Consider the following 21,079-nt stretch of genomic DNA (forward strand, 5'->3'; position numbering starts at 1 on the left):
CACATTTACAGCTACAAACAAACAAATGTCCCTCCTCCTCCAGCCTTTGCTGCATTCCACAAGTTGTGGTGTTTGTGTTTTCATTTTCACTTCAGGCTGTTTTCTGTTTTCTTTTGTGACTTCTTTGCCACTTATTTAAGACCGTGTTGTTTGATTTCTACCTCTGTGTGGCTTTCCTGGTTTTTCTGGGGCTGTTAATTCCTAATTTCATTCTCAGTGATTGGAAAAGATATTTTATATGATTTCGGTCTTAGGTTCATTGGTGTTTGTTTTGTAGCCTCATATGAAGAGGGTCGTGGAGAATATCCCCTGTGTGCCTTCTGTGGTTGGGCAGAGGGTGCTGGTCTGTGTGGTGGATGGTGCCACCTACACCCTGTTTCCTTAGGGTTCTGTCTGCAGGACCTGTCCAGGCTTGGAAGTACAGGACTGAGGTCTCCTGGGACTCCCTTCAACTCTATCAAAATTCACTTCACATATTTAGGAACTGTGAGCTTTGGTGCATAGAATATTGGTTTAAACTTTTTAAAAAGCTTTTTATTTAATTCATCTCTACACCCAACATGGGGGCTCAAACTCACAACCCTAAGATCAAGAGTCCTGCACTCTTCTGACGGAGCCAGCAGGCGGCCCTGGTGTGTTTGTATCTGTAACTGTTTTACCTTCTCAGAGAGCTGGTCCTTTTATCATTGTGTGATGCTCCTTGCATCTGGTAGTCTGTGCTGCCTGGTGCCTCTCTCCTGGCCTCCCCTCGCATGGTGGGTCTTCCCACCCTCCCACTTCCAGCCTGTGTGTCCCTAAGTCTAAAGTGAGTGTCTTGTGGACAGCACACCGTTGGCTGCTTTTCTTTCAATCTGTCCAGCCAGTCCTTACCTCTTGATGAGAGAGTTTGATCCATTTACATTTAAAGTAACGACTGTTGGGGAGACCATTGCCATTTTGATCATTGTTTTCTGTGTGTCTCGTGGGTTTTTTTTGGGGGGGGGCTGTTTCTTAGTGTCTCCCTTAGTTATCACTGTTTTTGTGAAGCTACATTTTGATTCCCTTCTCGTTGCCTGTTGTGTGTATACTATAGATATTTTCCTAATGGTTACCATTGAAATTACTTAAAACACCTTAAAGGTGGAGCATCCTACTCTAAACCGTACCTGCATAATGTCTGCTCTCACTCGCAGCAGGCCTGTTTCCATGGCTTTCAAACTCGGGCTCAGGTCAGGTGCTCCCAGTTGGGCCACAGGCCACATAGAAGCTGATGGCCCCTTGGGCGGTCCCTCGATGTGCCGGGGTGCAGGATGCATGGCTCACAGCCTCATGTCCATCCAGAATGGGACCTCTCGCGCGAGGACTTCAGCATGTGCCATGTGGTGCTGCCCGGGGTGGGGGGAACACAGAGACGTACTTGTTGCTGTTGGTTTTCCCATTTTACAGTGACATGGATCAGTGGCTTCTTAGTTGTCTCTGGAGTTCTCACTGGGGTGCTCTGGTCCATATGTTGTTAGTGCCACGTCTCTAGGGAAGGAGGGCCTGTAGCTTTCTGAGTGGCTGTCTTGCTGACAGGCCACAAACCACTTTTTTTTTTTTTTTTTTTTGATGTGGCTGCTGCAGCTGCTCTGTGGTCAAGGTCTCAGGAGGGCAGGGTTGTCTCTGGAATGCAGAGGCTTTGGGGGGATTAGTGGGAGCTGTGGGAACTGAGCCCCTGCTCCAGGGCATGTGGCCTGCTCTGCCCTGCAGGCCCCCTGGTCGCCCTGGTACCAACCCCACCTCCCCGGGGACCTGTGGTTCCTCTCTCTGCAGTGCCCCAAGTCCCAGAAGCTGCTCCACATTGCCCAGGAGCTCCTGCACACCGAGGAGACGTACGTGAAGCGGCTGCACCTGTTGGACCAGGTAGCCCGCATGGGAGTTCTCACCTTTGTGCACGTGTAGCACTGCCTGGGCCTTACAGCTGGAGGATGGATGACTTGTCATGCAGCCATGCGTCTCTTCCAGAACTACCCCCCTTTGCTGTCTGAGCCCGGGGCTGGGGGCAAAGGTCTTGGGCTAGAGTCTCCCTGTCCCCTAACAGTCTGGGGTTCATGAACCGAGTTCTGTGAGGCGTTGCTTCTGTCTGTAGCTCACAGAATGGAAGAAAGGAAATCAGGACCCTCCGGTTCCTGTGAGCGGTGGGCGGAGGCAGCTGGGCTGTCCCAGTCAGGTCAGCGAGGACCGCGTGTATAGACATAAGTGCGCTCACTATAGAACCGTAGCTGTGAGCCAGTTTGATGAAGCAGAGGTTCGTTAAGAAAACGGGAGGCTGCAGCAGCCTCTGCTGAGCCCCTCACCCCAGTGATGGCAGCTGTGGCGGCTCCCCTCTTAGCGCCTCTCTGCGGGCTTCTGCATACCCAGGTTTTCTGCGCCCAGCTGGTGGAAGCAGGCATTCCATCGGAGGTCACCACAGGCATCTTCTCCAACATCTCCTCCATCTATCGCTTCCATGGGCACTTCCTCCTGCCCGAGCTGCAGACGCGGATAACGCAGGAGTGGTGAGTGTGGCTCCTGGTCCCCAGGAACGGGCCGAGGGTCCCGGTGACCTTGTCCCAGCAATTGTGTGGGACTCTCAGGGCCAGCGGCCACGAAGTCTGGGCTTTGTGTGCCTGAGAGACAGGCGGTGTGTGAGGCCTTCCTGTGCAGTCCTGGGCCAGCCCTGACCCATTTCTCCCGTCCCCGTGCCTTCGCTTCTTCCGCCTGCACTTCAAAGTGACTTCAATACCCACTCAGGCTCTATGGGATCTGTGACCTCCAAACAGCAGGGAAACTGTGCTGGCAGGCTCCTCTTCTCTCCTCGTGTATTCTCCTCTTTTGCTTTAAAAAATGAGATGCTCCCCTTCTCAGGGCACCTTGGCTCCTTGGGATGCCCCCAGGAGGCTGTCCTTCTGTCCCTCTGCCGTGGTCATTTATTCTTAGCAGAGGGCCAACTTGACTGAGTCAGGATAGTAAGACATCATGGACATGGCCCTTGCCCTGCTGTTCACCCCATGCACTTCTCCCGTAATTGCTGGTGCTGCGGCTTTGCTTCGGGGTCTCTGCTGGAACCTCTCATCTCCAGCCTGGCTTGAGCTGGGCCGTTGGGAGCATTGGGAACTCAGCCCACTGGGGTCTCCAGCTGCAGCCAGGCCAGTAGAGCACATAGGCCAGGGGCTTGCGAGGCTCCGCAGGCATCCCTGTCAGGTTGTGGATCTTAGTGAGGAGCACACTCCACCCGCAGAGCCAGTTACCCAGTGTCCTAAAGGCCGTCGGAGTAAAGCCACAGCCAGACAGACCACTGTCCACACTTGCTGAAAACGAGTTTTGTCCTCAAGGCCTAAGAGAGGCTCCTGGTGCACAGACGCCTGTGGGGCTGCTCCCGTCCCCCAGGGAAGGAGCCAGGGAGGGATGCCCACCCATCTTCCAGGGATATCCACCAGCGCAATGACTTTGTGCACTTGCTTGCTTTTTGATGATTTCTCTAGGGTCACTTCCCCCTTTGAACTGTGCTTTAGGTCAGAAACTATTGGTTTACCATTTTTATGCTTCTTGAAATTTATTTTCAAATTCCTTTCTGCACTGTTTTTGGTACCACACAGCTGCTTTCCCATGACGCTGCCAGTGTCCACTCATCCCATTCTTCCTGAAATTTGTTCATCTAAGGGCACATGGGGTCTCATGGACTCTCTCTGATGAGTAGCCTGTTATTTGAGCATCCGCTCCCCACTGGCACCCCTGGTCTGGAGCAGCAGTCCTATGCCTGTATGGTTGGAGGGCCACGTGATCTTCTGGTTTATCCCCATGTCACATGCAGTGTCCCACCCTGCACAATAGAGGGGAGGAAAGGAAGGCTCAGAGAGGGTGACCAGTGTGCCCACCATCACACAGCGCTGGGACTTGTGCACTTGCCCCACGGACTCAGGATGAAGTCCTTGTCCCACACAAAGCCCGGACTTCGAGGCCACTGGCCCAAGCCATTTCTCTGATGACCTCTCCTCCCCCGAAGGGACACGAACCCCCGGCTCGGGGACATCCTGCAGAAGCTGGCCCCATTCCTCAAGATGTATGGCGAGTATGTCAAGAACTTTGACCGGGCCGTGGAGCTGGTGAGCACCTGGACCCAGCGCTCACCACTGTTTAAGGACATTGTGCAGAGCATCCAGGTAGGGCAGCCCCACTGGCTGCACGGGGTGCGCTTTGGTCGTGTCCTAGCAACATGGTGGCTTGTGCCCAGAGGCTCTGCTGAGTCCCTCAGGGTCGTTGCACAGGAGGGTATATGGTCTGTGCCACACTGTTGTCGGGTGGCGTCTGGATTCCAACGCCCTGCCTCCCTCCTCCCTCCAGGGCCTGGGACCCCAGGAGGCCGAGCTGGCCTCATCCCCCTTCTTTCTCCCTTCCTGCAAACAGCCCCTTCTCGTCCCTTCAGCGTCACTCTTTCTTATCTGTTTGCCAGGTTCTTGTGTGTTAGGAATGCCTTCTGTCACCTGTCCTGTACCTTATGAGTTATCTTCCTTATCAGTCTTTTATTTTTTTTATTTTATTTATGATATTGGCCAGAGTTTTTGGTTTTTAAGTAGAAACATTTGCCAGTTTTTTTGTAAAATAGTGCTTTAAAAAATCTTCAAAATAATGCTTATAAATGCATTTTTTAATGTTAAGGCTTCATGTTAAAAGATTAGAATTGGTGTTCCAGAACAGTCTCCAGGTGGGTTGTGGGATGAGGTAGGAATCCTGTTTACCCTGAGCATGGTGTGTGAACATCACACAGTGCCTCTGTGCACACGTTCACGCATGTTCCTCCATGACTGTCTGTGTTTTCCCCAGATCCTATGGCCATTGGGTCACTGTGACTTCCTAGTGTGGAGTCCTAGATGCCCCCTGCATTCCTCGGCACCCCATCCCTACCCAGAGAGGACAGTTCTGACGCTGAGCCCTTCCTCCCTGCAGCACCCTCACCCCTAGTCTGGGCCTCTCTAGCCTCCCAGGCTGTGCCCACAGCCGCCCCCCCAGCCCTGAGTGACCAACAGGAACTGGGAGCTCGTACTGCTCGGTCTGTGGGGTCTGCGGCCAGGTGGTGGGCCAGCACCATTGGCAGGAGTGTCGGGAGGCGGGAGGTGCAGGCAGGCGTAGGTGTGATGGTTGTGCACTCCACTAGGGCAAGTTGCACCATGGTTTCCTCTCCCAGGAAGCATGTGTTCCCCCCTATGGTCGCAGGAAGTTTCTTGCAGGAAGTTTCTTGCAGGGAGATACTTTGAAATTCTGTTGCCATCTGCTTCCTCATCACTCCTGATAGTTCTCCCCCAGGAAGGACTGTTTTTGTGATAGTTGCAGACTGTGCTGCTCTAGCCCTGGAGGGTCTAAAGCACTTGGAGCTCCTTTGAGCTGGAAGCCGCTCTGCTGTGGGCACTGAGGGGCCGTGGCAGGTGGGAAGAAGCAGAGGAGAAGCAGGAGGAGGGCGCACCTCCTTGAGCAGGCGCAGGGGGGAAGAGGGACTCTGGAAGAGGCAGGCAGGCTCTCAGCCAAGGAGCACGTGCCAGGGCATCTGCAGGAGGAGCAGCAGCAAGGACAGGGTGCCCAAGTGGGACAGTACAGAGGTGGCACGGTGGCAGTGCTGGGAGCAGCGTGGGGCAGGGACAGGATGTGAGGCCTGAGTGCCCACCCCTGCACTCAGGGTTGCATTGATATCAGAGCACCCAGCAGCTCTTGGAGCCTCTAGGCAGGACTGCAGGTCCCCCTGTCGGAAGAACACATGTCCAGGGAGGGAAGAGGCCCAGCCTCAAGCACCCGAGCAAGGGAGCAAGCAAGGGAACATGGGGTGGGGGGTACCCTAAGGGAAGGGGCATTGCAAGGACTTGTTTTTCTCCTGCGAGGATGCGCATGACAACCAGTGCTGGGGGTCTGGGTCCTTGGGTTCAGTCTCTCCCAGCCTCATTCAGCTCAATGTAAATGTGTTCTGCAGTCAGCAGAATGGCAGCCAGAAGTGGGCGGGGGCAGGGGAGGCCCACACGGTGTCTGCAGGTGCCACATGCTGCCTGTCTGCCCCACAGAAGCAGGACGTGTGTGGGAACCTGACGCTGCAGCACCACATGCTGGAGCCCGTGCAGAGGGTCCCACGCTACGAGCTGCTGCTCAAGGACTATCTGAAGAGGCTCCCGAGAGACGCCCCTGACTGGAAGGATGCAGAAAGTAAGCCCCCCAGCTGCCAGGCCACAGGGCTCCTGGGCAGTGGGAGCTGGGGCCTCTGCTGGAAAACCACAGACAGAGGAGAGAGAGAGAAACAGACACAAGCACAGAGCAGTGCAGATGGCCAAGTGTCCCCCAAGCTCATCTCAGGAAGTAACTGCGAACCTTTGAGGGCAGAGGAAAACCGCCCTGCCCCCATTGCTGTGTGATAGGCAGACAGTGGTTCTGGGGAGGGGGCTGCTACATCTGGCAGAGCTCAGGCCGCAGGAAGAGCCTTGTGGGGCCAGGGGGGCAGCTCCTGGGGAGTGGGGTGCCAGCCCCAGCAGACCCCCCCTCCCCACCAAACACAGTATGTCTGCAGGGCACCCCCCTGCCTGGCCCAGGCTTGGGGCAGCTCCTGACACCCACAGGGAAGAATGGGAGCAGGGCAGCCCCTGGTGATGCCCGCGGGTACCCTGCAGCCTGACTCGGCGTCTTCCTCCTGCTACAGGGTCCTTGGAGCTCATCTCTACCGCTGCCAACCACTCCAATGCCGCCATTCGGAAAATGGTGAGTATGGCGCTCCTGGAGGATGCATGAGGGCCCCACAGCGTGCACGCCTCCTGTGCTAGACAGGCCTGCCCCTTACTGGCTCATAGCTCAGTCTCAGCCAGTACGGCTGCTATGACAAAATCCCAGACAGGCTCACACCACAGTGAATACCTCAAGCTCTGGGTCCCGGCCCCCTTGTCCCTGTCCCTGGCTGGTGGGTGGTGGTCTCCTCCCATATCTGCATGGGAAAAGCAGAGCATGCTCTCTGATGTCTCGTGTCAGGGCTTGACCCCATCGTGGAGCCTCCAGCCCCAAGACTATGACCTCCCCTATACTTCCACTTCCCGAGGGCCCCACCTCCAGATACCGTCCAGAGGTGGAGGGGAAGGCATCCCCTTGTTGATGTCACACCTCTGAGGCCTGGGGTCTGATTCGGAGGCTCTCCTGGAGCCCATGCCCACCCCCTATTGTGACCCAGGTGGCCTTGTCCCTTGTTTGGTCTGCACGGTGCCGGCACAGAATTTCTAAGTCCTTGCCCAGAATTCCAGATGAGGGGGTTCACAGGAGAATCCAAACTTCTGGCTTTGCTGGGAAGCCCCATAAGCCCTGCCCCAGCCTCTGTGTGCCGTCGCCAGCAGTTCTCCAGGTCACCACAGTCCCAATCCTGAGACCTGTTTCTTTTCACATGGGCACTGCTGTTTTTTGAGAGGAAAAAAAGTGAAATATTTGTTTGACCCCACGTCTCTCAAATGTGAGATACAAGAGACAGCCACTTATTTCTTCGTGGCTGTTGCTGTGTGCAGTCGCTGCTGTGTCCTCTGCAACTGCCTGTCGTGGGTTTGTTCTGGGGCCCCTGGGACAGGCCAGCCTGAGATCAGGCCCCCTGGGGCATCCACTGCAAGAGCTAGGTCAGATCTCGCTCTGGGTCCTTTCTAACTTCCCTTTCTACCTCCCGACAACTAAATCTGACGGAGGCAGAAGAGGTGCTTCTCAGAGTCTGTGGTCGTGAGCTCACAGGGAGCCCCTGTGGGTTTCCATCTCTGAGGGGTATGGACACAGCCTGAGGCCTCCCTGCCTGCTTCTTCTCACTGTCCACAGCTGTCCCTTCTGCCCCCCACCCCCACCCCACGCTCATTGACTGCCTGTGTCTGGACCAGAAACAGAAGGGCTAGCCAAACCAGCCTGCTTCTGGGACATGGCAGGCTCAGGTTCTGTGTCATTGAGCTGATGTTACTGTGGGCTCAGCTGTGCCTTCAGCTGTGTTCATTCCTGGGTCCCAACTCCTGCCCTGGGTGCTGGCAGTGACAGGTGAGGGCCCATAGCCTGTGGGCTCAGAGCTGGGGTCACAGGCTGCTTCCCCTTTCCTGTCACACCCCAGGGGCGCTGGTTGGCCACTGACTACCGAGCCAGTCTTGAGGCCAGAGGGAAAGGACCTGCAGACTGGTCTGGTGTCATGAGGGCCCTGACCACGTGGTCTGTGTGTGGAACAGGAAACCAGGCCGGTCGTCACAGGCAGTGATGGGGGCTAAATCTCTTCTCTGACATAGAAGGGCCCACCCGGTTCTTTGTAGGAACAGCCCCAGCAGCTCATGTGATTTGTCCATGCCCTAGTTTCCTGGTCTGTAAATTAGGGATAAAATGGCCCATACCTACCGGGTGAGTGCTGGAATTATAGGAGCTGACACCCGCCTTGCGCCTTGCGTGTGGGCTCCCTGCCCTGACCTGGTGACCTGGTTCCTGGCCCGGCTTACAGGGTGGGGTTCCTCTCACCTCTGGGCCCATCCCCCACCCCAGCGGGCCTGAGCCCTGTGTCTCTCACAGGAGAAAATGCACAAGCTCCTGGAGGTGTACGAGCGACTAGGTGGGGAGGAGGACATCGTCAATCCCGCCAACGAGCTGATCAAGGAGGGCCCCATCCAGAAGTTGTCGGCCAAGAGTGGCTCAGCACAGGACCGCCACCTCTTCCTGGTCAGGCCCTGCCCCGCCCTGCCCTGACTGCCACACCCCCTCACCCTGAGCACCGCCTTACCCAGCCCAGCTGCAGAGCCCTGCCTCCCTCCTCTGTCGCCTTTCCATTGTGGAGGTACAGGTACCTCTCACCGCCTGTCCCTGTTGCAGTTCAACAGCATGATCCTTTACTGTGTGCCCAAACTGCGGCTCATGGGCCAGAAGTTCAGTGTCCGGGAGAAGATGGACATTTCAGGCCTCCAGGTGGGTGAGGCCCTCCCTCTTCCCTCTTCCCTGCTCCCCTGGCAGGGCTCAGGAAGGGAGGGTCACTGAGCCCCGGCTGCTGGAGGGTCACCGCTGCACCTGGCCTCCCACCCACTTTTCGAGCTTCAGCTCTGTGCCCACATGTGGCCTAGGTGTTTCTGAGTCCCACTCAGCCTGGCACCGTGGGTGGTGTGAGCAGGATCCGTCCCTCCACTGGCCTGCCTTCCAGGGATTGCTGCCCTGTGCTTGCAGGATGAAGGACAGCACCAGTCTGGGCGAGCCTCTGTCCCTGCAGGCTTGGTGCTCAGAGCCCCATTTACAGACCCAAAGGCAAAGCCTGAGTGAATGTGGACGGGCTGCCCTCCCTGCCCAACCCTGGTCCCCTGGTCCTGTGTGTGCTTCTCTCCTGCTGCACTGTCTTGGAGTCCACATGAGGTTCTGCAAGCCCCGGGGTCTAGATGACGTGTTGTCTGCCTTCCCTGTCTCCTGAGCCTCTCCACCTCTCCATGTCTCCTGGCATAGGGGCCACAGGAGCTGGGCCTCCCCTCACCTGGGAGGGCTGTGAATTTCTCCAGAAATACTGAGCGCTAAATCAGTTTTAAAATATGAAGGTTTGCCTTAGTGATACAAGAAAAAATACTTCTTACTTTGAAATTCTTTGAACCCAAGTCTAAGAAACACCATCAAAAGTAAAAGCTACAGAAAAAAAATTTTTTCTCATCGTTAGAAGAAATCATTTTTGTAGGTGTTTCTGTGTGAGAAGTCAGTGGTGGGTGGTTAACTAGACGTGCGAAGGCAGACACTCTCACCTTTGAGGCGTCTGGGAATTCCTGCTATGAGACTCGATCCCAGCTCCTGGGTGGGCCCGCATCTCCCCCCAGGTGGGCTGACAGTGGGCTACATCCAGCCTAGTATCTTCGGGGTGGGGAATTGGGGATGAGGGGTAGCTTCCCGTCACAGGGGCTGGTGGAGCACAGACCCAGCACAGGGGGACAGAGCCTCCTGGCCCTTTGAAGATTTCCCTTCCTCTCTCAGGGGCCGTGCCTTCAGATGCGTTGGTGGGAAAGCTTCCGTGTCTGGGGGCTGTTCCCTACTTGCTGAGAAGCCCTGCAGGTGGGAGGGTTTGGCCGGCACGGCTGCCAGTGCAGAGGATGAGAGGCCCTAGCCCTCCTCCATGGACCAGCTCCCCTGGTGTCCCATCTGCCAGGTCACCTGTGCCCCTCCTGCAGGACAGCTTGAGGCTGTCGCTCAGGGCCTGCTAAGCCATCAGCGGTTTTATTTTGTCCTTTGACCCTTGTGCCTCCAGGTGCAGGATATCGTCAAGCCAAATGCAGTGCACACGTTCATCATAAAGGGAAGGAAACGGTCCCTGGAGCTGCAGACCCGGTACGAGTAGCCATCCCAGCAGCTGCTGCTGTAAATGTCTATGACCTGAGATTTTAGCAGACGGCTTCCTTTTCTAAACGGAATAACTTTGCAACCCGTTCTTTTCGTTCATTTTATTCACTTGTGACTTAAAATGTAACAGGTCTAAAGGGAAGTTGATGAGAATTGAGCCCCTGGCTTCCTCTTCTCCCACCAGCAGACATTCTTAATCACCTCTGAGCTGATCTTCCCGAACTGGGCATGAAGGTGTCCCAGGTTTTCAAATCACACACAGCTGTTTACCATACGGCCCGTTCTGCTTCTTGCTTTGTTCATTTAGTTTACCAGGCACCATCCCAGATCTGAGCCCCGTTTCCAGAAGCAGCATAATTTTCCATCATGATCACCTGTGCTCAGTCCAGGTCTCACTGTGGCAGGTGCTGCAAGCAGCATCCTCACACTAGATTTGTGCATGCTTGTCTTTATTCCATCAGAGAGGTTCCTGAAGGAGAACCGTTGGTCTGACGGTAGCACATCTGCTTTAAGTTGTGGTGGCTACTGCCACACTCCCCTGGTATTGGTGTAGGCTTATGCTCTGCTTTGGGGGCGTGTGCGGGAGATCCCATCTCGTTTCTGCCAGCAATGTGAGGTCTTTGTAATGACCTGTTCTGGTCCAGGGATGTGTTGGTGTATATCCAGTACAGAGGAGTCTGCAGACCACACCTGACCACACCTGACCCTATGTAGGTGCATCTGACTCTGCCTGGATATACCTGAACATACCTGACAATATGTGGCCATACTTGACTCTGCATCTGACCCCACTTGCCCCACCTGGCTGCACCTGATCCTGCCAAATCTCGTGTTACTGCACCTGAGTCCACCTGGCCACACTTAACCTCACCTGGACACACTTGACTACACCTGATCCCACCTGGCTACACTTGACCCCACCTGGACACACTTGATTACACCTGGTCTCATGATTGCACCTGAGTCCACCTGGGCACACCTTGTCTACCTGGTTGCATCTGGCCCCACTTGCCCACAGTGTACAGGGCACTCAAGGACGGTCTTCCAAGGCCCTGAGTTGCATTGTGAGGCTGTGAGCAGCTCAGGGGTGTGCCACAAGACTGAGAGGAATGGGGTTAGCAGCGTCTAAGACAGGGTTAATAAGCTGCTGTGTTTGTATTTATAGGACAGAAGAGGAGAAAAAAGAATGGATTCAGGTGAAGCTCCTAAAATTTTAAAGTAATCAGATGACCAAATTCTTGTGCAGTGTGGCCATTTCACGTTGGAGCGAGTGATGGAGCAGCCCCCTGACTCCCCACGTTGCTCACCTCACCTGTCCATCCTCCTCGAAATGACAAAGTGCTCTCTTTAAGTACCTTCAGACACCACCAGCCTTTCAGCCCTTTCACTTGTTTAGCACTACAGTAGATAAGCAAAAATGAAGGGCTAGAGGCGGGCAAGCAGGGAGGGGCCCTCACCCTGGGGCTGAGTCTGTGCTTCTGGGGGGCCCGAGGGGTCCCCAGAGCCAGCCTGCAGGAACAGTGGGTTAGTGGGACGAGCAGCTGGACTTGGGGGGAGGGGTGCTGTGCTTCCAGAGGCAACTGGTAAGTGTCCTGGGGCAGCGAGAGCACACTTGCCTTGGGACCAGCCACAGTGGGTACTCTGGACGGAGACCAAAGCCCCTGAAGGCAAAGGTCAAAGCAGAGGCTGAGCAGGGAGCCCGGTGGAGTGCTAACTGGGAAGGCCTTGTGGCTTCCAGAGTTCACAGAAATTTAGGTGGAAAGAGAAAAAGGAAATTCAAACAGAAATGAGGGGGACATACTGACATAGGACATGGAAATATATCCAAAAATCCACACAGAATGTCCGGGAAGTGTCTGCAGCAGCCTGGAATGCTGGGAGGGCACCTGACCACATGCAGGGCAGGCCTGGGGCCTGTGCATGGGGAGTGGGGTCTGGGTCGGCCACAGGTGACCTGTCTGTGGGGACGGGTATGCTGGTCTTGCCCTCCTTGATGTGCTCACTGAGGGCCCTCGTTCTCTGGGGGTCTGTCTCAGGTCATCGAGGACACCATAGAGAGACACAAGCAGAACAGCCAGACCTTCAAGGCCTTCAGTAGCTCCTTTGGCCAGGATGAGGACCCATCCCTCCCTCCAAATCCCTCTGTGAGCACCAGCGCCCCGGGGCTGGGGGAGGGTTGGGATGAGGCCCCATGTGGAAGGGCGGCATCTTGGAGGGACGCTGGTCCCTGCACTCTCCCTGACCATGCTCACCGCCTGTCCTTCACGGAGTGCCCCACGGAGGCAGCCAGGCCTCATGAGGAGGGGCTGTGATCTTATCAGTGGGGGCAGCTCGCTTGTCCCCATATGGAGCACCCTGGGGCCAAGGGGGACCAGGAGGCAGGGTACCGCCCAGGGCCAGGTAGGGGACGACAGCTGCAGCTACTCATCGGGGGCACTCTGGGTCGCAGCCACCTCCTGAGGGCACAGCCACCTTCAGAGGAAAGGTCCCTCACTCCCATCCCCTGCCAGAGGCAGTCATGAAACCAAGGATGCCTAACTGTCCCAAGTCCCCAGCACCAGGCCTAGCTGGCCCTCCCCATGGCCTTTCCAGGCTGCATGTCAGGCCACTTAATATTCACGTCAAATCTCTTATTTTTTTTTGCTTTCTGGGCATATTTTAGAAGAAAAGTTTGCATTCCTCCCCAGCTGCCTTGAATAGAGGCATTGTGGATTCAGCAATATCCCTGTGGTTAAAGTGATACAGGAGGAGCCAAACTGCCCTCTGGCCTAGCAGGCCTGAGGATGAAGGGGGGAGTGTTATAGCCGGGTGGGCTGGGCAGGCCTCCGGGAGTGTCCCACACTGGGCCCTTGTGGTCAAACGGGAGGGCCGGGGTGCTCTCTGTGGTTCATGCTGCACTGGGTCTCAGTCTGTGGCTGGGGAACCCCTGCTCATGCTGGCTGTCTCTGTTCCTTCCAGGTGGTGAGTGCCAGCCCTGAGGAGCCTGCCCTGGCAGCCAGTGGTGGACGGGGTGTTGCAGGGGTGAGTGACACTCCGGCTTCAGCAGGGGCAGGAGGTAGAGGATGAGGTTGGGCCGGGGTGCTCTCTGGGGCACTGTTGGATGGGGGTGCCCTCTAGGGGAGGGTCGGGGTGCCCTCTGGGGTGCAATTGGATGGGGATGCCCTCCGGCATGAGGGTTGGGTAGCCCTCTGGACCGAGGTCCAGGGGTAAGCCACCCCCATATGTCCTGAGTCCCCCTGGGACAGGCTCTGGCCCTGCTGGGAGAGGCTCAGGGAGGGGCCCACGCGTCGTTGCATCAGTTGGGTGGCAGTCACACAGCCGTGCTCTTTACCGCGTGTGAAAAGTATGTGGATGAAATGTGACTCAGTGTCACCTCCTCCTTAGGCAGCTTGGCTGTCCCCAGGGAAAGATCAGCCCCTGGCTGTGGGGTTTGGCAGGACGCTGGGCGAGGGGTTGGCACTCCCAGGGAAGACTTCTCAGGGGGAATGTCCCACCCGCGCCTCCGGCCCAGGAAGGCAGGAGTGCCCAGGACCCCACTCCACATCTGCTCACCTGTCCACCTGGGGCAGCACAGGTGGGGAAGGGGCTGGGAAGTCTGTGCCATGTCCTCCCTAGTGGACATGCTGACCACCCCCTGCCAGTGGTTTGGGGGATTAGGTAGAAGGGTAAGGGTGTGTGCCTGGCCCAACGTGAGCATCCAGGGTAGGGGAGCATGGTTACTGACCCCTGGCCTACTGGTCATGGACCCCAGTGACAGTCATGCCCCAAGACACCAGGGGGGTGTGGCACCTGCAGGCTGCTGAAAGGTGCTCCTGGGTAGGCAGGCGGAGCAGGGCTGGGTCCCACCCTGAGGCTGTCCGCCCAAGCCCCAGCCTGACCCCTGGGTCTGAGGCCCCCTAGTCTCCCACCTGCCAGCCTTTCCCTCCCCCTCCCATGCTCTGCCCTCCAGGCCTCCAGCCTCCATGGGTGCTGCCCCTTGGGCAGCCTAGAGCTGCTGGAGAGTCCCCCAAATCCAGTGGAGGCCCAGAGCTCGTCCAGTCTGGTTATGCAGTGTGGGCGTTGTTCTGGGCAGCCCCACCGCAGGGGCCCTGGTAGACAGAGCCCGCCAGGGGAAGGGGATGCTGGACACAGCATCCTGGGGGCGGCAGTGGTCTCTGTGGCCACAAGGAGTGAGGTTCCTGTCAGGAGCTGAATGTTGGTAAGAACCTGTCTCCCATCTTTTTTTTTTTTTTTTTCTGTCTCCCATCTTGGCTCACACTGGGAGGCTGGGCCAGGGACAGCCCCCACTCCTTATGAGAGCAGAGCTCGGGCCCCCACCATGTCCCTCCGGCTCCTGGGGGCTTCCAGAACCTTGAGAAGTGTGGGCCTCACAGAAGGATGGAGCATTGGGGGACAGGATGGGGGTAGGGGCCAATGACAGGAGGAAGCCCCTTATTCAAGTGGGGCCCTGGTGCCATGGGTGCTGGAGAGCAGAATGAGGTCGCAAGTAGGTAGGATCACTGAGTCAGGCAGCATGAAAGTGGCATGGGCAGTGGGGGATGGTGGTCTTATCACAGCCCATGAGCCCCCTGAGGGACTTCCTCACCCTCTTACCCTCCCTGCTCTCACTCCACCCTGCCCCAGGGCCTTTGCACCTGCCCAGGACCCTCAGCAGATGAACAGAGTAACTGTCCCCATGCTTTCCTCATTGGTGTGTCCTGTGAGCAGGTGTTGGTGGGTGTGGGGCAGCTCAGCGAGGGTGAGGGTTGGGCCGTATAGGGCCTGGCCTGGACCTATTCAGGGTACGTTTATGGACGGGGCTCAAAAATGAGGTTTCATTCTGACGCCAAAAGTGTGATCCTTGCCACAGATTTAGGCCTTTTCCCAACACACTTAGAGAGGAAGGTGAAGCCCGCGTGGCGGCTGGCCCCATTCCCCAGCGCTGGTGTCCTCAGACACGTGGCTCGGCAAGCGCCTTCCTAGGAGGAACTCAGCCCAGAGCCCAGAAGTTTCACAAGGTAGCTACAGCCTTGTGTCCTGCAGAAGTCACATTGTGCTTCACAGATCAGTGCCCCAGGGCTCAGACCCGGGGTGACGTTTGCACCCCTCCACGGCTGAGCCAGGCCCCGCCCCCACCACCCGGCTGGGACCTGGGGATTCACAAAGCTAGTGCTGCCCTTCCACCCTGAGCCCAGCTCCAGAGCTTTGGACAGAGCTGCCCACCAGGAGCCAGGGGGCCAGGTGGGGCCTGTGTCCAGCCTGCAAGATCAGGGACCACCAGGAGGGCATCAGAGGCCCATCGTCCAGCCTCTTGTGGGGCCCAGTTCTTACCTGAGTGTGCCTCCTACTTCTGGGTTGTGGGTCCAAAAACGCTCGAGTGAACCAGACCCTCTGCCCTGGGCACTTCCTGTGCCCATGTTGGCATGTTGGGTGCTTTGGGTGGACACTAGCAGATGCCACGTTCTGTACCCATGGAAGACACAGCCTAGGCCTTTCAATGCCCCAGCATCCACGAGAACAATAACCCGGCCAGAGTGCTGGGAAGACCCGCCCTGGGCTATGCATGTGGGCACCTGACCCGCGTGCAGGTTGGTGCCTGTCCCCTGTGTCGGGAGCCCATGTGGCAGGGGTGGCACAGTGGGTGGGCTGGGCTACGGCCCCTCATTTGTGGATGCTTCCCCCACTCACACTCGGAGCCGCCTTGCAGCAGACTGCCTTCTGTCCGCCAGCCTCGGGGCTCTGGCCTCCCCCCAGCCCCAGCACCCTCACTACCTCCATACCTCAGCCCAGCCCTCCCCTCTGGCCCCTTTGCCCTCAGGATGCCCTGGAAGCCCCCATGGCCATGCCCTTGGTCCAGCTGACCTCTGACCACACCTGCCTCCCGGGCCTTTGGCGTCCTCACCTGGTAAACAGGGACACTGGAGCCACCCTGAGGGACGGTGGAGGACCCTTGTCTCCCCTGCCCTGTGCCCTGGCCCCCAGGTAGCACCCCTCCTGTGTCTGGCCCTGAGCGGTCCCCAGATGGTCTCAGGAAAGGAGCTGCAAGTGGGGTAGGGAGATGTGGGAATATGAGGGGAAACGGGTGGTCAGTCAGGGTCCCGGCGCTGTGATGGGCTTCAGGATCGGTTGCCAACTCTGCTGTACAGATGGAGACACGGAGGCTCAGAGAGGAGGGGACTTGTCCACAGTCTTGTGGCTACTGGGGTCAGGGCAGAGACTGGAGCCCATCCCCCACCTTGTACAGGTCCTACCCAGATGGAGAAACTGAGGCTCAGCCAGGCGACCCCGCAGAGCCCCCACCAAAGCCTCATGCTGCACCTGCTGCCGTGAGAGCCCTGCGTCCCGTCCCACATGGCTGCCCGCAGTGCAGGGGGAGCCCCGTGCCTGGGCGGCGAGGGGGCAGGGGCTGGTTGGATGCGGGCTGCTTTGCTTTCTGCTTGTTTACTGTGTTTCTTCCTCTTCTATGGGATGTTCCCAGGAAACAACTGAGAGGGCACAGTCAGCGAGGCTGGGAAGGTCTGGGCCCCATGCGGCCCTGGGAGTGTCTGGGTGTGCCCCCCTGCCCCGGAGGCCTCCACATTTGCTCACTCGGTAGTACCCCTTCTGGTAGGCACCGGGTTCTCTAGGTGTGCCTCTCTGGGTGGCGGGGGGTCTTCTCCTGAGCTGTGCCATGCCGGCAACTGTGATCTGCGACCCTCTGTGGCCTGGACCCCCTCATGGGCAGGGCACTGCTTCCTTACTTTTGGACAACATCAGGGTTAAAAAAATACATGTTTGACAATGAAGGATACAGGGTTGTTTGTAGAGACGGAGGAGGTGGAACGAAGTGAGACCCCCTCTTCCCTCCCCTCCCTCTGTGGGGTTGGATGTCCCTGCAGACGTGGCACAACTTGTTGAAATGCATGTTATGGTATTTTCGTGACTTGTCTAAGGCTTTTTTAAGCTCTCTGAACACAAACCACATTGAGTTTCCTGACTTCCTGTTGTTGCCCCTGTCAGCTGCTGGGTGGAAGGATCAGACAGCTTGGTGGAGATGTGTGTGGGGGGGTGCATCCCCAGAGCCTCAGGCCATGCTGGGCACATGCGCCCCTTCCCCAGTGTGGATGCTGGGCACCATCCTTTCAGACCCACCAGGTTGTCACTGGCCTCTGTGTAGGCCGAGTTCCAGGCCCCTCAGACCCTCCTGATGCGCGATGGTGACCCCAGGGCAGCCTGGGGGCAGGGCTGGGCAGGGGCTAAGGCCACGATTCCTTGGCTTCATTCCCTTCTGCATTTTGCCCCGCACATGCACTGCCCACATTCACCGGGCTTCCCTGCACACTTGCCTCCTGTAGCTCGAGTCCAGGAGAGGGTCTGCTAAGACTGGGCGCGACAAGGAGAAGCTGGGCTGCAGGAGCTGCGGCGAGACCTTCAACTCCATCACCAAGAGGAAGCACCGGTGCAAGCTGTGTGGGGTGGTGAGTCCAGGCCAGCGGTTCTCCCACGACCAGGGACAGCACCCTGCAGCAGACAGGGAGACCCCACCTGCGGCCTGTTCAGCTCTGGTGTTGGACCGACAGTCTTGTGGGTGAAAAAGTGCCAGATCTGGAAGCACAGCTTGGAGCTGGGTGGCCTCCCACTGCCCCCCCACCCCGCAGTGATCATCTCCCCTGTTCTCACAGAGGCCAGAGCCCTTTTTCCTGAGGATGGGCTTCTGAACTTGGTGTTGAAAGGGAGGGTTTTTCCTGGTAAAAGGATTGTTGATTCAAGTACTTCCAGGCTAAGTTATTAAAATGGCACGCGTGTTAGCAAGTGGGTCTTAGCACAGAGCTGTGTTAGAACTGGTTTTCCACAGGGCCCCGCAGACTGTGCTGGGCATGGTATTTATTGTCATGCCTTCGTGTGAAACCTTGAAACCCTAGGGAAAGGAGAGAGAAATGTATGAATCCTCACATGAAGGACAGATGAGTGATGGATGTGTGAGTTGTGGGGGGATGGATGGATGGATGGGTGGATGGGTGAAAGGATGGAAAGGTGGATGGATGGATGGATGGATGGATGGATGGATGGTTGGAAAGGTGGATGGATGGATAGGTGGGTAGATGGATGGATGGATGGGTGGATGGGTGGATAGATGGAAAGATGGATGGATGCATGTGTCATCATCTGTCTATCCACTCACTAATCCAACCATCCAGAGAAATAGAAACAAATCCAGTAGAAATCATGGAAATTGCTTAATATAGGGTAACTCTATGTTCAGTTTTTTGGAGGTGGATCTCTGTTTTCCACAGAAGCTCTGCCATCTTGCATTCCCACAAACAACGCACAAGGGGTAGGTTTCTCCACGCCCTCACCAGCATCCTCACCAACACTGTTTTGGGTCCTAGCCATCCTGACAGGCATGACATATCTGGTTCCTCCTCGTCCCTTTGATTTGCGTTTCCCTGGTGGTTAGTGATCCTTCCATGTACCTGGTGCCCCTTCCCAGTCTCCTACCATGCGCACAGATGCTGGGACCCTCCAGGAAAGGAAACAAGTCCCGGATGGCCAGCAAGGGCCAGCATTGGGATCCCTGCCCTCTGATGAGGCTCCCCTGCACGTGCTCTGTCCCTCCTGTCCCCAGGGGCCGGGGTCACAGGTGCCCTCTGCCTTACAGGTCATCTGTGGGAAGTGTTCTGAGTTCAAGGCTGAGAATGGCAGGCAGAGCCGGGTCTGCCGAGGGTGTTTCCTGACGCAGCGGGCAGTACCTGAGAGCCCCAGCCCCGAGGTGGCACCTGAGGAGCCCAAGCACAGCACAGAGGTAGGCAGGCCAGGTCCTGTGACTGTCCTGGATGGGAGCCCTGCCCCTGGCAGCCTCTGTGGACTGTGACCCCAGGGCTTTTGGTGTCCCCTGTGCCAGGAGAGATAGTGCGTATACGTGTGTGCGTGTGTGCAGTGTATGTGTTCATGTGCACGTGGTATACATGTTTGTGATACATGCGTATGGTGTGTGTGTGTGGCGCGCGTGTGCAGCCCTTCCCTGTGAGCCATGCCCTGCCTCCTGCGATTCCATCTTGCCCTGTTTTATCTCTGTTTCTGGTTTGGTGCTGCCCATGCTCTCAGTCCTTTGGGGTCCAGACTGTACCAGGAGTCCTCATGGTGATCCCGGGGTGGGTCAGGCTGGCCTGGGCCCAGGTGCAGCCTGTTTCGCAGGAGGCCAGGCCCGGCCCCCGCCCCCATGAGGATGACACCTACTGCGAGGCTGTACATGACCCCATCCTTTGTGTCTCCAGGGGCCAGCGGCTGTTGACCCCCAGCCCAGCCTGCTCTGCGGCCACCTGCAGGTGTCGGACAGTGGTGCAGCCTGGAGCGAGGTGTGGGCCACCATCCCAGCCTCAGACCCCCTGGAGCTGGTGCTGCACCTGCAGGAAGACAGCCAGGTATGTCCCCCACCTGCCCTCCAGTGGTGCTGGGCGGACGCCCTGATTCTTGCAGCCCAGTGCCCCAGGCCCACAGTGCCCAGAGGGGTCTGGGACCAATGCTGCTCAGGCTCCTGTGATCCTCGGGGCTCAGTTTCCCTGGTTGCTCAAGGTCACCCCTCTGCTGCCCCCCATGGGGAAGAGTTCTGTGGTGCCAGAAGTGCTGACGCCAGGGTGCTCACCCAGCTCTCCTTTGCTTCAGGATGGCTGGCCACCACGCACCGTCCCCCTCTCTGGCTGCACAGTGAGTGTGTTGGACCCCGCAGAGAGGCCAGACTCCAGGCATGTGTGGCGGCTGCAGCAGGGCCAGCAGTCCTTGTACCTGAGCACCCCGTCAGCGGACCTGCAGCAGCGGTGGCTGGAGGCCCTGAGTGCAGCTGCCCGCGGGGACCCGGGCCTGGCGGCCCTGTGAGCTGAGCCTCCGGCAGGTGTCCCAGCTCTGAAGCCACCCCAGCAGGGCCTGTGCTCACCTGGGAGGTGGTGTCCGAGACTACGTACAGGCTTTGTGCAGGTGTGGGGGGCTCCCGGCCCCCTGGGGGCGGACAGGCCACAGGGCACTTGACCCTGGAGGGACCTCTGAAGAGGAGGAAATGGGCCCAGCCACCCAGCATGTGTCCACGAGGAGCCCGGCTCTGCCCCAAGCCCCAGCAGTGTGGCCTGGCCAGGGTATGGCCTGTCAGGTGTGGGGCACCCAGCTCCAGAGGCAGAAGGAGCATCCTGGGGGTGCCTGGGGACCCCCTTTGAGGAGGAGGTCTGCGGTCATGCCTGCCCCCCATACCATCTGTACTGTGCGAGCTGGACTGACTGACCCTGGACTCCACCTCCCTCATGCCCACTCCTGGCTCTGAAACCCGCCTCCCCATTTGGGGGGGCCATTGGTCATGTGGGGCATCCCTGTGGGGTGTACCTGAGAAGCCCAGCAGAGGCCCTTGGGCCTGCCCCTCTCTCACATGGGGCCCGACATCTGTGTCCGTCTCCCCACCACTGGCGGCAGGCAGTGCTTGTCTGTGGAAATAAATGCTGGCAGCCAGCAGCTGGGCACGGCCTCGGGGTTGGGGTTAGGGCGGTCTGGGGGAGACGGCGAAGGCACAGCGAGGCCTGTGGGGAACAGGTCCCCGCCCAAGGGTGGGCAGGCAGTGAAGCACCCAGACCCCCCGCCCCCTGGTCCAGTTGCTTCTCCAACGACCTCTGCTCCTTCTGCATGCACTGAGCACCCACTGCTTCTGCAGGCCTAGGGGACTCTTCTCAGGGCACCCTGTCCAGGATGTCCCTACTTGATAGCTAAGGAAACTGAGTCACAGGAGGTCCCTCGGGTCCCATAACTCCAGACTGAGGGAACA

The 21,079-nt window shown here is 57.7% G+C and overlaps 1 protein-coding gene across 2 annotated transcripts in view; it reads left to right on the top strand.

Annotated features, from left to right (window-relative positions):
• FGD3 (FYVE, RhoGEF and PH domain containing 3) overlaps positions 1-20,769 on the top strand; it is a 30,683-nt gene extending 9,914 nt beyond the window's left edge. For both annotated transcript variants that reach the window (XM_025984406.2, XM_072760593.1), the window contains exons 4-18: positions 1,792-1,881; positions 2,380-2,516; positions 4,004-4,160; positions 6,045-6,183; positions 6,671-6,729; positions 8,533-8,679; positions 8,830-8,922; positions 10,229-10,308; positions 11,486-11,516; positions 12,357-12,464; positions 13,279-13,341; positions 17,634-17,756; positions 18,938-19,081; positions 19,554-19,700; positions 19,942-20,769. In XM_025984406.2, the coding sequence (XP_025840191.1) occupies positions 1,792-1,881; positions 2,380-2,516; positions 4,004-4,160; positions 6,045-6,183; positions 6,671-6,729; positions 8,533-8,679; positions 8,830-8,922; positions 10,229-10,308; positions 11,486-11,516; positions 12,357-12,464; positions 13,279-13,341; positions 17,634-17,756; positions 18,938-19,081; positions 19,554-19,700; positions 19,942-20,151 (1,728 nt within the window). In that variant the 3' untranslated portion in view covers positions 20,152-20,769. The remainder of the gene's footprint in view (positions 1-1,791; positions 1,882-2,379; positions 2,517-4,003; positions 4,161-6,044; positions 6,184-6,670; positions 6,730-8,532; positions 8,680-8,829; positions 8,923-10,228; positions 10,309-11,485; positions 11,517-12,356; positions 12,465-13,278; positions 13,342-17,633; positions 17,757-18,937; positions 19,082-19,553; positions 19,701-19,941) is intronic.
• The last annotated feature ends 310 nt before the right edge of the window (positions 20,770-21,079 follow it).

The sequence above is a fragment of the Vulpes vulpes genome, chromosome 1, assembly GCF_048418805.1.
Source record: "Vulpes vulpes isolate BD-2025 chromosome 1, VulVul3, whole genome shotgun sequence".
NCBI lineage: Eukaryota > Metazoa > Chordata > Mammalia > Carnivora > Canidae > Vulpes > Vulpes vulpes.